The 12,608-nt window shown below is 42.4% G+C and overlaps 1 protein-coding gene across 1 annotated transcript; it reads left to right on the top strand.

Moving 5' to 3' along the window:
• The first annotated feature begins 265 nt into the window (after nucleotides 1–265).
• LOC106910760 (E3 ubiquitin-protein ligase TRIM21-like) lies at nucleotides 266–4,606 on the top strand. The gene has a single exon (XM_088014726.1). The coding sequence runs from the start codon at nucleotides 1,077–1,079 to the stop codon at nucleotides 2,739–2,741; it is 1,665 nt and encodes a 554-aa protein (XP_087870852.1). The 5' UTR covers nucleotides 266–1,076; the 3' UTR covers nucleotides 2,742–4,606.
• The last annotated feature ends 8,002 nt before the right edge of the window (nucleotides 4,607–12,608 follow it).

Below are 12,608 nucleotides of genomic sequence, written 5' to 3' on the forward strand. Positions count from 1 at the left end.
TTTTCCTTTGTAATGAAACTGTTGAGACCCATAAAAGTCAAACTAAAATTGAAATGATTAGATCTGAGTCACAGATCTAATCTCTGCTACACCTTTACAAAAACTTAAGGCTCTAAATAAAAAAACGTTTTTATGACAAACTCCCTCCCGTTTCAAACTCTTATTAACATAAGAGTTAAAAAGATGAATATGCTACCTTTGAAAAAAACAAAGCTAAGTCTATCAAAGTAATGTTTAGCCAGTTTTGATTTAAGGCATAACAGGCAGTTTATCATGATTCAGCCAAAGTAATAAAATAACGAACTGCAGTCTGATTTTTATTGTTTTTGTTTCCTTTAAGTATTTACTTCCTGGAGGGTTTGTTGTTTGTGCTGCAGAGCCGCAGCTAGCAGCTAGCAGCTAGCTCCTCTCTTCATCAGGTCTAACGGAGCCGGTACCTTGAGCTGCTGTTGCTCCTCCTGCACTTTGAACTGAACCATTGTTCTAACAATGGGGGGAACCCATTGATGAATGGCTGATTTATTTCATTCTTTGTTTCTTTTGCCTTTTCATATTGATGTTTAAATACAAAGGTTTCTTTGAGGGGGACAATCCTACACTTTTCCAAAACTGGGGGCTTCCCCTGGGATTTCCAGCCATAGCGGCTGTACAGCATCAGCAACATCAACTAAAACATTTCAAGAAGCATCAAACTGGGAAAAATCCTCTGATTGCTTTTAGAAACAATTTCACTTTAATCAGTTATCTTCCAAAGATTGCTTTCAACCAACATGAAAACAAAATGAAAATGTTCCAAAAATGAGTTTTACTGTTTAATTCAAACTAAAATAAAATATACTCTTGTGGAAATTTCAAAGGTCAGTTTTATTCAAGACTCGTCCAGGTTTATATTTTATAGAAAGACACCCCCATCGAGATTAATCCCAGTAAATGCCTCTGAGGAGATGAAGAGAAAGTCCACAGTTAGACTCTGCTGCCTGGCCTCTAATTCCAGCTTCTAAGGGACTTTAGTTCCTGTTGCAGATCAGATAATCTGCTAATCATTGATCTGTGTCTCCTGTCCTCAGAGTTCAGACATGTCTTCTGGCAGCAGCCTGCGGTCTGAGGATCAGTTTCTGTGCTCCATCTGTCTGGACGTGTTCACTGATCCAGTCAGCACACCATGTGGACACAACTTCTGCAAGACCTGCATCACTCAGCACTGGGACGGAGATGCTCTGTCCAAGTGTCCTCTGTGTAATGAGCCTTTCACCCCTAAACCTGAGCTGGAAATCAACACCTTCATCAAAGAGATGGTTGATCAGTTCAGACTTAGAGCTCAGCAGGAAGCCAGCAGCAGCTCAGAGCAACAAGCTGCCAAACCAGGAGAAGTTCCCTGTGACGTCTGCACTGGACCCAAACTGAAGGCCCTGAAGTCCTGTCTGGTGTGTCTGACCTCCTACTGCCAGACTCACCTGGAGCCTCACCTGACCGCTCCACGTCTGAAGAAACATCAGCTGATGGAGCCGGTGGAGAACCTGGAGGACAGGATGTGTCTGCAGCACGATAAACCTCTGGAGCTGTTCTGTAGGACCAACCAGACATGCGTCTGCTTGGTCTGCTCTGTTTTTGACCACAAGAACCACGAGTTTGTTCCTCTGAGAGAAGAATCTGAAGGAAAGAAGGCAGAGCTGAGGAAGACGGAGGCTGAAGTTCAGGAGATGATCCAGGAGAGACGACTGAAGATCCAGGAGATCAGAGAGTCGGTGAAGATCAGTAGAGATGCTGCAGACAGAGAGAAAGCAGAAGGTGTTCAGGTCTTCACAGCTCTGATGGAGTCTGCTGAGAGAGGCCTGAAGGAGCTCCTCAAGGAGATCCAAGACAAACAGGAAGCTACAGAGAAACAGGCTGAAGACTTCATCAGAGATCTGGAGCAGGAGATCTCTGAGCTGAAGAAGAGGAGCTCTGAGCTGAAGCAGCTCTCACAGGATGAAGATCCCCTCCACCTCCTCCAAAGCTGCTCCTCCCTGAAAGATGCTCCACCCACCAAGACCTGGACAGAGGTCAGAGTTCATCCACCATACTATGAGGGGACTGTGGTCAGAGCTGTGGCTCATCTGGAGGAGACGATCAGGGAAAAAAAGATGAAGAAGCTCCTAGAGGTTGAGCTCAAGAGTGTCCAGCAGTTTGCAGTGGATGTGACTCTGGATCCTGATACGGCTCATCTTGATCTCATCCTGTCTGATGATGGGAAACAGGTGAAACTTGGAGATGTGAGGAAGAATCTTCCAGACAATCCAGAGAGATTTTCTCTGTTTTCTAATGTTTTAGGACGACAGAGTTTCTCTTCAGGCAGATTTTACTTTGAGGTTCAGGTTAAAGGAAAGACTGACTGGACTTTAGGAGTGGCCAGAGAGTCTGTAGACAGGAAGGGAGACATCAGTCTTTGTCCTCAGAACGGTTTCTGGACTGTTGGGTTGAGAAATGAAAATTCTTACAAAGCTGCTGCTGGACCTCCAGTCTGGCTCTTTCTCCATCCTGGTCCTCAGAAGGTCGGGGTGTTTGTGGATTATGATCAGGGTCTGGTCTCCTTCTATGATGTAGATGCTGCAGCTCTGATCTACTCCTTTACTGACTGCTGCTTCAAGGACAAACTCTACCCGTTCTTCAGTCCCGGTCTTAGTGATGGAGGTAAAAACTGTTCTCCTCTGATCATCTGTCCTGTTCTTCACACTAGTTGTTGCTCTGATGAAGCTCCATGAAGAATGAATCTGTAGGTGAAGCCCTTCTGTCCACCGGGAATATACTGTACAGCCCATCCATGTTTCCCCATCAGAAAGTGAGCATGCTTCCCTGGGTAACGTGTGGGCAGTCCTTGGGAGGAAAGGGGCATGGTCAAGACTCTGCATCTCTTTTCATCCTTGCTCATTGATGGTGGGACTCATGCTAATCTCTTAAGTGCTTTGACACCAAATATTGGTCAGGCCTGTCAAGAAAAGCCGAGCTCATCCCACTTCCCATGCTGGAGATTTTAGTTTAATAGTAACAATAAATAAAGTTACCTTTAAAATTAATTACACAGGTGACATCAAGACCCAACAGTAGAGTCAGACTGTAATAAAATAAATCTGGTTGTTATTGTGTTCTGAAAACCTTGCTTCTACTTTTTTCTATCTAATCATAAGAAATTAAAGTCGGGCAGAAAGAGAGTCATGAAACAGGAGGAGCAGGTTTCATGGGAGAAGAGGAAGTAAGTTTCCAGCCTGCATATGTTTAAACATAGTTCAGACTATTCCTTATTGCAAAGCATTAAAGGATTAAAGAATAAAATTTAAACATTTTGAGTAATTGGATAAGACCTAAAGTAAGATACTTAAATTAATAATGGTTTAACTTACACTTACTCTTGTGGAAATACTTACAAGCAAAACAAGTAGCTAACTTTGGTACCAAATAATTAGAACAATGGATTATTCCTGGTTTCTTTTTAGAAAACGTCTAAGATTATAATAAGAGTAACTCAGAAGTTATGGTTATAATATTATAAATGAATGCTAAATCAGAAACTAAAAGGTTATAAATGTAATTTGACATTGAACTGGAAATGGTGTAAAATGTGTAACTAACTAAAGATCACTGATGTTGTGTTGGGGGTAGATGGCAGGTGAAAGGTAAGGGGAAAAGAGGAACTGATGGGAGAGCAGAGAGGACCAAGGCCTTATTGTTGAACTTAAACTTTTCTAAGAAAAGGTTGGGCAGGCAGCAGACGAAGGTGGACTGTTGAGCAACTCGGGGTCATTAGAACAGACATCAGGTCATAATGTCTCCAAGATGGTGATGGATATGAGATCATCTGTTCAGGCAGTCGGCCAATGAGAGGCACAGCAACAAAGCTAGCCAATGCAAACACACCAAAAGGTGGATAAACCCTTTATAAGGTGGGTCCAAAAGAGGAACCTTTGGTTGGATCCTCCAGGCAGCTATGAGCCAAGATCCAGATGGACAAAGAACTCTGCAGCTGAAGAAGAGCCGGGGCCACAGAGCCGAAGACTGTTCTGCACATGGGGACCAACCCGTTAGCCCCGCAACATGTGGCTTCAAATTGCATTTCTCTCACCAGCTGGGTTCGGGACCCCATAGACCAAAGCAAAAGACCAAAGGCCAAGAGGAAGAACTGGTGCCTTCCCTTAGCTCGTCTACATCTCAACAGACCAGAAAGTTCGTGCGACAAGGAGAAGGGAGCTTCAGAGCCGCAAGACAAGAAGCTGAGGACCGCTACACACAAGAGGAAGTCACCCTAAGACCCGAGACCTGCTGCTCTAAGTCAGTACTCTTCCTGCCAGCACCCAAGTCCTGTGTGACCTCACCATCGAAGCAGAGATGGAAGCTCATCAGACCTGCAGGGACGTCTGCCCTCACCGATCAGCACTGGGAGCCTCCTGCTGTTGCAACACCTTCATCAGGCCAGTTCTGGGGTTCAAGATGCCAAACTCCATCCGTCTCTCTCAAAGTTTCCCTTTTTTAGTTCACAGTGTCAGCATTAGGGAAAGATAGGCTAGATTATTGATTTTACTTATTTGATTATTTCTGCCACTGATTTAAGCTGTACTGACCCTTGCAAAATTGCCTTAATAATAAAATAATTAGCATTAAGAAAATGTAAAAGATGTTGTGGACATTCAATTAATGAGTCACCTTAAAGTTCTTTGAAGGTCATAAAATAGCTATGAAGTTTGATTCTGGGAGGAAAAAGTGGAAAATGTTTTATAGGTTGCTTTTAGCCCAAAACTATATGCAAAAACATCCTTGGGACTCCTTGGCCCAAGTCACTAAAACCAACCTGGTTCAGTAACAAGTGCAAGTTGTAACAAAGAGAAGGAGCGACAGTTATCAGGTGGCTCTGTGGAACCAGTTGACTGCAGGCTGCTCAGTCTGGCTAATTCACAGGGGGAAGAAGGTGGGACATCTGGTTGGAGGTCGTCAGAAACCAGGCTAGTCTTTCTCGACGCCAGCTTAAACAGAGTTTACTTCAGTTCTGGACAGGGTAAATCCCGGCAGATTTAGGAAACTCAATTCACCCGTTAGATGGAGAGCTGGTAGCACATGGTGTTGCGCAACAACAGACTCTTTGTGCAAAATTAAAACTGCATGAAAAGGTCTCTGTTGAGATCTGATCCAACAGCCTACCAGGTGGGAGCAAAGTGCCAGGCAGTTAAACCAGTCGGCCACCGGGCCACTAAAGCTGACCAAAGTTCACACAGTCCATTTAAGCACATATCAGGCGTCAGGGTCAATGACTTCCATTGCTTCCTCTTAGGGGGAACTTGTGCAACATGTACCTAGGCTATGAGCTCCCTTCCCTGGAAAGCCAGGGAAGTGCATATCTGCTATGTACGTAGAACATACTAGCCTTGGGAAGGTTGCAGATAACTGTGCTTTGGCACACTACCAGATACCCAACAGGGAAGTCGAGCAACAGGTTTTGTGCAGGTGGCCTAAAGGTGTCAAAGTTTGAAATGTGACTTCTTCTATCCCACGCCCTGTCACGATCAAAGGTCCCATAGACGACCCCACGGAGGGCTAATGTTTTTCACCCATGCCCCCTAGGTTATTGGTCCCCAACCTTTTTTTTTTTACCACGGACCGGTCAAGATGTGGAAATTTTACTGCGGCCTGGGGGACGATCCTTCAGATAAAGCTGCTGCATGTTGGTGTTCCCGCTAAATCCTGAATATACCCAGTTTGGTTGTCTTGGCCCTTTTATCGCAGCCTGTGGGGTTTACCCTGACTGGGAACGAGAACACAACCTGTTGAATGTGACAGGTAGCCAATCAGAAAGCGCGGTGACGTCAGAACAGAGGGGAATCCCAAACAGCTGACATATCGGCGCAACTGAGAGTCCGGTGGATATCGGAGATGATATGTGGAAATGTTTATTATTAAATCTAAAGGGCATTATTATGTTTATTCAGTTAAAAATGTTAACTATGAAAAAACACAGTCACCTCCGAATCATAGTGCAGCAGATAGAGCAGCTGCTCCCGCTGTCTTTTATCCACCACCTTTTCTTTTTGTTTCTTTTATCTCTTAAAATGACTCCACAAACTGTCACTATTGCTTCTACATCGTCATCCGTGTTTGGTTATTCTAAATTCTCGATATGTTGGGAATTTTACTGGATTATCCTCTGGAATCGCGATGTTTGTGACTGGAATCGGTTCGTGTTGCTCCTGCCTTGAGGCTGAACACGAACCGATCGAACCTGTTGGACTTTTATCAGCTCTGTGGTCACAGAGGTTTGGAGAATCGGCCGACATCCTTAAATCTTTCCGTCTAAACCAGACTTAAGACTCACAAGCTCTACTCATCTCCTCTCCACTGCCCAAACGCTCTGACTCTGGTCGCTATGGTAACGTTTACATATCCCTTCAAAATAAGATACAGATGCGCCACAAAGACGAACATTTTACTTTCGTGAACATTTTAACTCACGATAATGACTAACGGAGCCCTGAGCTTGTTTCTCTGCAACCAGACGGTCCATCTGGGAGTGATGGAGACAATGACACCCAAAGTGTTGCTTATATCCACAGCCTGCTTGGTCTCTACAGGTGAAGCAGTTTGAAGCTTCATTGCCTCATTAGCAGCCGGTCGCCGCATGTTACACAGAGCGGCTTAATGTGGGACTCACCTACCGGTCCTGAATAAATCCATCCTCCTGTCTCTTCTCTGGGCCTTTTCCCCTTTGCAAAGAAACTTTCCAAAGACACCTGATCTGTTTCTCACTCATTTTGCTGCTTTTGGGCTCAGTGTTGGCGCTTAAGTAACTGAGAGAATCCCGTTGAAGGATTTTCAAAATAAAAGATCCTCCAGACTCAAATAATACATAAAACGGAAATATTTAATTATTTCTTGCGCGACCCGGTACCAATTGGTCCACAGACCGGGGGTTGGGGACCACTGGACTAGACCACGTCACCTGAGTGAAGTTGGCCCCCCCACCTTCTTCAAATCAGACAAAATTGGTCTCAAACGTTTGTGCTACGTTTGTGCTGGTTGACCTCTATAAACTACTATTAATATCTTTAACAAGCACAAACGTAGCCGAGTTGATTGACACCCATTTTGTCTGATTTGAAGAAGGTGGGGGGGCCAACTTCACTCAGGTACCCACGTCTGATTCGACCTCGTCACTGGCAGAGGTAAGACTTTGTCTTAAAGTGAAGGCTCAGACGATCGCAACGAGCTCACAGAAGTGTGATGTGTGGACATCACACGGCCTGTCTTCTCCTTGATGGAAGAAGAAACGATTCATCCAGAGTATTAACTGACCTTTATCGACCTGGTCAGCCGCTGAAAGGCAATGGCAAGGTAGGTGAGGAGTGTCTGCCGATACTTTACCGTTAATTTCAGTGAAAAATAAATGCAAAGCAATGCTGTCATGTGATTGGGTAACAGAGGTTAATATTAAGACTTTAGACTTGACTTGAAAAAATTTTCAGACTTGGACTTGACTTTTACACCAATAACTTGGGATTTAAATCTGTTTACTTGAAAATACTTGATATTTTACCCAAAATCTAAAGTTTAAAACATATTTATAAAGTGGCCCCATTAATTCACTTCACTCATTCCATATCAGACGCAGACCTTCGCTCTGTTTTTCCACACTCCGTACGTACGTTAATTTGATTGGCTGCACCACAACCAATCAAATTAACAAGATTTTTTTTTAAAATGGATGGATGGAGAAAAAAATCGAGACAAAAAAAACCTGCTTAAAGCAGATATCCTCCCGCAAGTAATTTCTTCTGGGTACATCAGTCATGAAGTATCCAAATAAAAACTCCAGACCCAACCTGGTCTGGAGAAAATCATTTTTATCTTTGCAGTTAAATATTTTCTACCTGTAATTAGAACATTTCTGCCTGACCTGTTTTTCTTTTTAATTTCCATGTGACTGTACATGGAGAGTTAATGTAAGGACAGGAAAATTAAATAAACTGTAGAAAAACATCTTGTCTACTTGTATTTCAAATATGACAAAAATAGCACAAAATCCAAGTTTTCTGGGAATGTTTTTGCGGCAATGCCCAGGTGTTACCCCGTTTGGATAAAACCAGACACCCCAACTTCAGATGCCGGCATTGGAGAAAACCAGTTTACTGAGCTGCAGACAGATCTGGACATCTGATCCTCCAGGTATCAGTGGACGTGTGCTGGCCAAACCCATGGTCACACTCTGAAGTCAGCAACTCTTTTATGCACAATTCATTTTTTCACACAAACGCAACAACACTTTAGTTTCAGTAAAACATTTATTAGTTGATTTGGATACATTTGTTCTTTTTGTTAGTTTGCACATTTAGTTAACATACGTATTTATATCACCTTAAAGTTTAATTTGTTTGCTTCAGACTAACTTTGTTTTGCCGGTGCTTACCTGCCTTGGAGAGGTCAGACAAAGATGGGGGTCAAGGGTCAGCAGGCTTAATGCTGATTGAACTGAACCACTAGTTCCTGCTGGCAGGGGAATTTGTAGTTTCTTTGTTTAGATAAGTTTTGTATTTAAGTAAATATTAGTATTTAAACTTTAATGTTTTTGATTTTCATATTTTGGGTCTTTAGTCTAGCCAAACTTAGCTGTTAGTTGTTTTGTGTTATTTGTAATTGTATTCTGTTTAGTTACCCCTATTGTGTCTTAATTGTTCTGATCAGCCAGATAAACCCTGTGGCTCGTTTCTTTGTTAGGTCAGTTATGTTTGTTTGTATTTTTGCCTGAGTTCAGTTTTGTTTCTTTGACCTCTTTTATGAGCTCAGTTGATCTTTTTGTCATTTATAATCTTTGGGTTAAAATAAAAAACCCTATTTTTCTAATATATCCTGTGACTCCTCCTGTTTTTAACTCGGTCCATCACAGGCCACAAAAATGCAACTACATCAAAATGACCCCAATTTGTTTCCTGAGAAGTGAAAATGAATTATTAAAATTACATGAAAAATAGATGCGATGGACTAGTGACCTGTCCAGGTGACCCCGCCTCTCGCCCGGAACATTAGCTGGAGAGGCAGCAGCACCTCCTGACCCCACTAAGGGACAAGGTGTTAGAAAATCGATGGGTGAAAAATAGACCTTAAGTTAATGTAAACCTACTGACCATTTCCTTCTGCTACAGTGAAGCTGAAGCCGGTGGGGAGTTTCTGATTATCTTTTCTTCCAGAATCTTCCTCAGTTCTCATATCGACTTTTCAACTGAGATGTTGCTCAGAGGTTTGCTACATCAAGGCTGGAGAAACTCTGAGGTACAGAACATCGGCTCAGCCTCAACCACATCCAGAGAATATTTCTGATCATTTTTGCAGTCAATATCCAGTAAAACCAGTTCCTCCTGTATGCAGTAAAAATAGTCTCAAAATATCTGTGCGTGTGTAATACTGGATTTGTAAACCTTAAAAATAAAATAAACCTTCTCCTACGCCTATACATGTTGAAAAAGTACACACAAATCACCTGGTACACACACACAGAACTGCATTTACACACAGATCCGGTTACGAGTGCACAACTATTTCTGAGACTCATTTCACGCTTCCGGAAGCTCCCAGATTTGTATGTAGATGGTGCGTTTACATGCTAGTAAAAGCTGGGACATCTGAGTTTTGCTCTGAGTCTAGTGTTTTTATCCTCTGACGTTTCTCACTGTGCCGAAGTGGCAAATACTTTAGTTCATGGAAAACAGTATATCTCAGCACTTCTTTATAATATCCTAAACTTATTATTTACAGACATATTGTGCATTTTTGAACGGTACAGGAGACTAGGTGGTCTGAAAAACGACCACTAGGTGGCGGAATGGTTCGCTGGCCGGAAAAATAGCCCGGCAAACCCAGAAGAGACGGAGCGTCCCGGTGGTCTGTCCTCTGAAGTAAGTAGGAGCCAGTGTTGTGTTCAAGACCACCTAACCCGAGACCAAGACAAGACCAAGACTTTTGGGGTTCGAGACCAAGTCAAGACCAAGACCAGCGGCCCGTGTTACATGACACAATGAAATGTAAAATATGATCGAAATTGCTTCTCAAAATAATCTGAAAGATCCATATTACCATAAAACACCTAGATATTAAATACTTAATACATTTTACCAATATTAAATATTCCATTTCTGTGCTAAAAAGTGTGATGGTCTCGTGCCATCCCTAAAAACATAACGCCCTGGGCATTTGCCCATATTGCTCATATAAGAAACCACCACTGTCTGCACCATTAAACATAGCAATTGAGGCAATGCCCTGACGGTAAATAACACTCAACTATGAACACTGACCAAGGAGCAACAAGCAAGAAGTAACCAAACAGAAGGCGCTCATCGTGACTGTTTTCACTCTCTATCCCAGTACATGAAGCCAGGTAGTCTGACACCATGGCAGACATTACAGCTGCCACTTTGAACAAAAACAATCAAAGAGCAATGTGCATGCTCTGTGGGCTCTTTCATTCTTGTGTTTTAGTTATTTGTTAATTTAAATATCAACGTACATAATTAAATAAAATAATGATGCAGTGTACACAGAGCATTACAAGAACAAAGAACGGGTGTTCTGTCAGGTCAGATCGCCATACGCTTAACACGAACTCACGGTGTTCTGTCAGATCAGCATACGTTGTCAGATAGTCGTACGCTTAGCTCAGACATGCATACGCTGTCATTACCATATGATTTTATTTAATCAGCAACATAGAATCATGACATAGATCATCATGCACTTGGTTATTAACAGTTGTATGGCATCCAGCTGCAGCCAGACCTGCTTTAAACACACTTTGAAACCACGACAACGCATGTATATCTATCTAGTTATCATATTATGTCATATTATAAACAATTTAATGACTTATTTTCGTCATAACTTGTTGCGTATACTGACAACTCCACTGACGGTCGGACTTAATGCGCATGCGCTGGCATGGTACTCACTGCATGTATGCTATCCTGACAGCGTATGGCTATCTGATAGAACACCGGCTATATCTGTCAGACACGTCATTACCATAAGATTTCATTTAATCAGCAACACAGAATCATGACGTAGATCGTCATACACTTTGTTATTAACAGTTGTATGGCATCCTGACTTAGCGGTTAAGTGAGTTTTACACGGGCGTGTGTTGTAGCTGACTCCAGCAGCAGCCAGACCTGCTTTAAATACACCTTGAAACCATGACAACACATGTATATCTATATAGTTATCATTGAAAACAATTTAATGACTTATTTTCGTCATAACTTGCTGCGTATGGTGAACTGACCACTCCTCTGATGGTCGGAGTTCTTAATGCGCAGGCATGGTACTCACTGCATGTATGCTATCCTGACAGCGTATGGCTATCTGATAGAACAACGGCTCTCAGTGAGTGACACTCCAGTCCTATCTAATAAGTAAAGAGCCGTGGAGAAGAATCGACTGTTTCTGAATGTCACATCACTATATTGCAGACTTTTGGACATAGCGTTGTCCCATATATGCGTCAAGTCAGTCTACACCTCCGCACAATAATTCAGCACAGTGAGTGATAACATTTTTCATCACAATGCTTATGTGTCTCTGTACAGCTAGCTTTGATAACATCACGTTAACGGAGCTTACCTTCTTTGAGCTACTTTTCTAAGTGACGAAAAAAGTTAGACGTTGTCCCCACCGTCTGTGAAAGCGAAGCGATGCTGAGTTAGCTGTGGCCATCGGATTTCTTACTATTTATGCAGCGATATTCCATTACTGACGATTAGACAAACATTTTCTGCCGCTGAGAGGAAACCACTGCGCATGTCCTGGAGCGCCGCGTGCGAGTGAAAGGTGGGGAGGGGAGTAACAGAAACACTTGGTTGCTTGGATTTTAATTGGTGCTTTTTGCATCCACTGAAAACAAAGATGTTAACAAATAAACTGGACAGTATGCTGCACGTTTAGTGATATTTTCACAGTTGCGGTCTCGACTGGTCTTGAAATAAAATGCCGAGTCCTCAGAGACCGAGACAAGACCGAGACCAAATGCGGTCGAGTCCGAGACGAGACCGAGACCATCAAAAAATGGTCTTAAGACCGGTCTTAAGACCAAGACCAACTTCGAGTACCACAACACTGGTAGGAGCTAAACCTGCAGGCTTTGCCCTCCGATTATAATGAGACATGGAGTAATTATAAATGATTTCAGGTTACGTGTTATATGTCTGGTATTTTGATACTCTGCCCTCTTCATATGTTCCTGTTAGCTAAAGTTTATGTCAACTATGCTACTTTAGCTGTTGGAAGCTAAGCGTGGATTTTTAGTATCACAATCAGCACAGTTTGAATCTTTAATCCATAAAAAATGATCTCTGTGTGGTTCTTACAGTTTCTGTTTTGCCCAAAAGGTTCCAATCACATTTCTAAGTCAAGTTGCTGACTGATATTTGTGTCTATAGTTTGTGAGATATTCAGATTTTCCTTTTACTTTATTCACTTAGTGAATATAATTAAGTTAAATAAATTGTCTTCCGATTCTAGTTTATTGAGTTTCTATGTGTATAAATAACATTTTATATTTATCTCTCTCAGGATGAAACGGCTGACTGATGGATTGGGTCTGGTGT

Source organism: Poecilia mexicana, unplaced genomic scaffold (assembly GCF_051168715.1).
Source record: "Poecilia mexicana isolate PSO_F unplaced genomic scaffold, ASM5116871v1 scaffold_17, whole genome shotgun sequence".
In the NCBI taxonomy this organism is placed as follows: domain Eukaryota; kingdom Metazoa; phylum Chordata; class Actinopteri; order Cyprinodontiformes; family Poeciliidae; genus Poecilia; species Poecilia mexicana.

What these genes read in the sequence shown, in the direction of transcription:
- LOC106910760 (XM_088014726.1), top strand. Translation starts at nt 1,077, where the DNA reads ATGTCTTCTGGCAGCAGCCTGCGGTCTGAGGATCAGTTTCTGTGCTCC.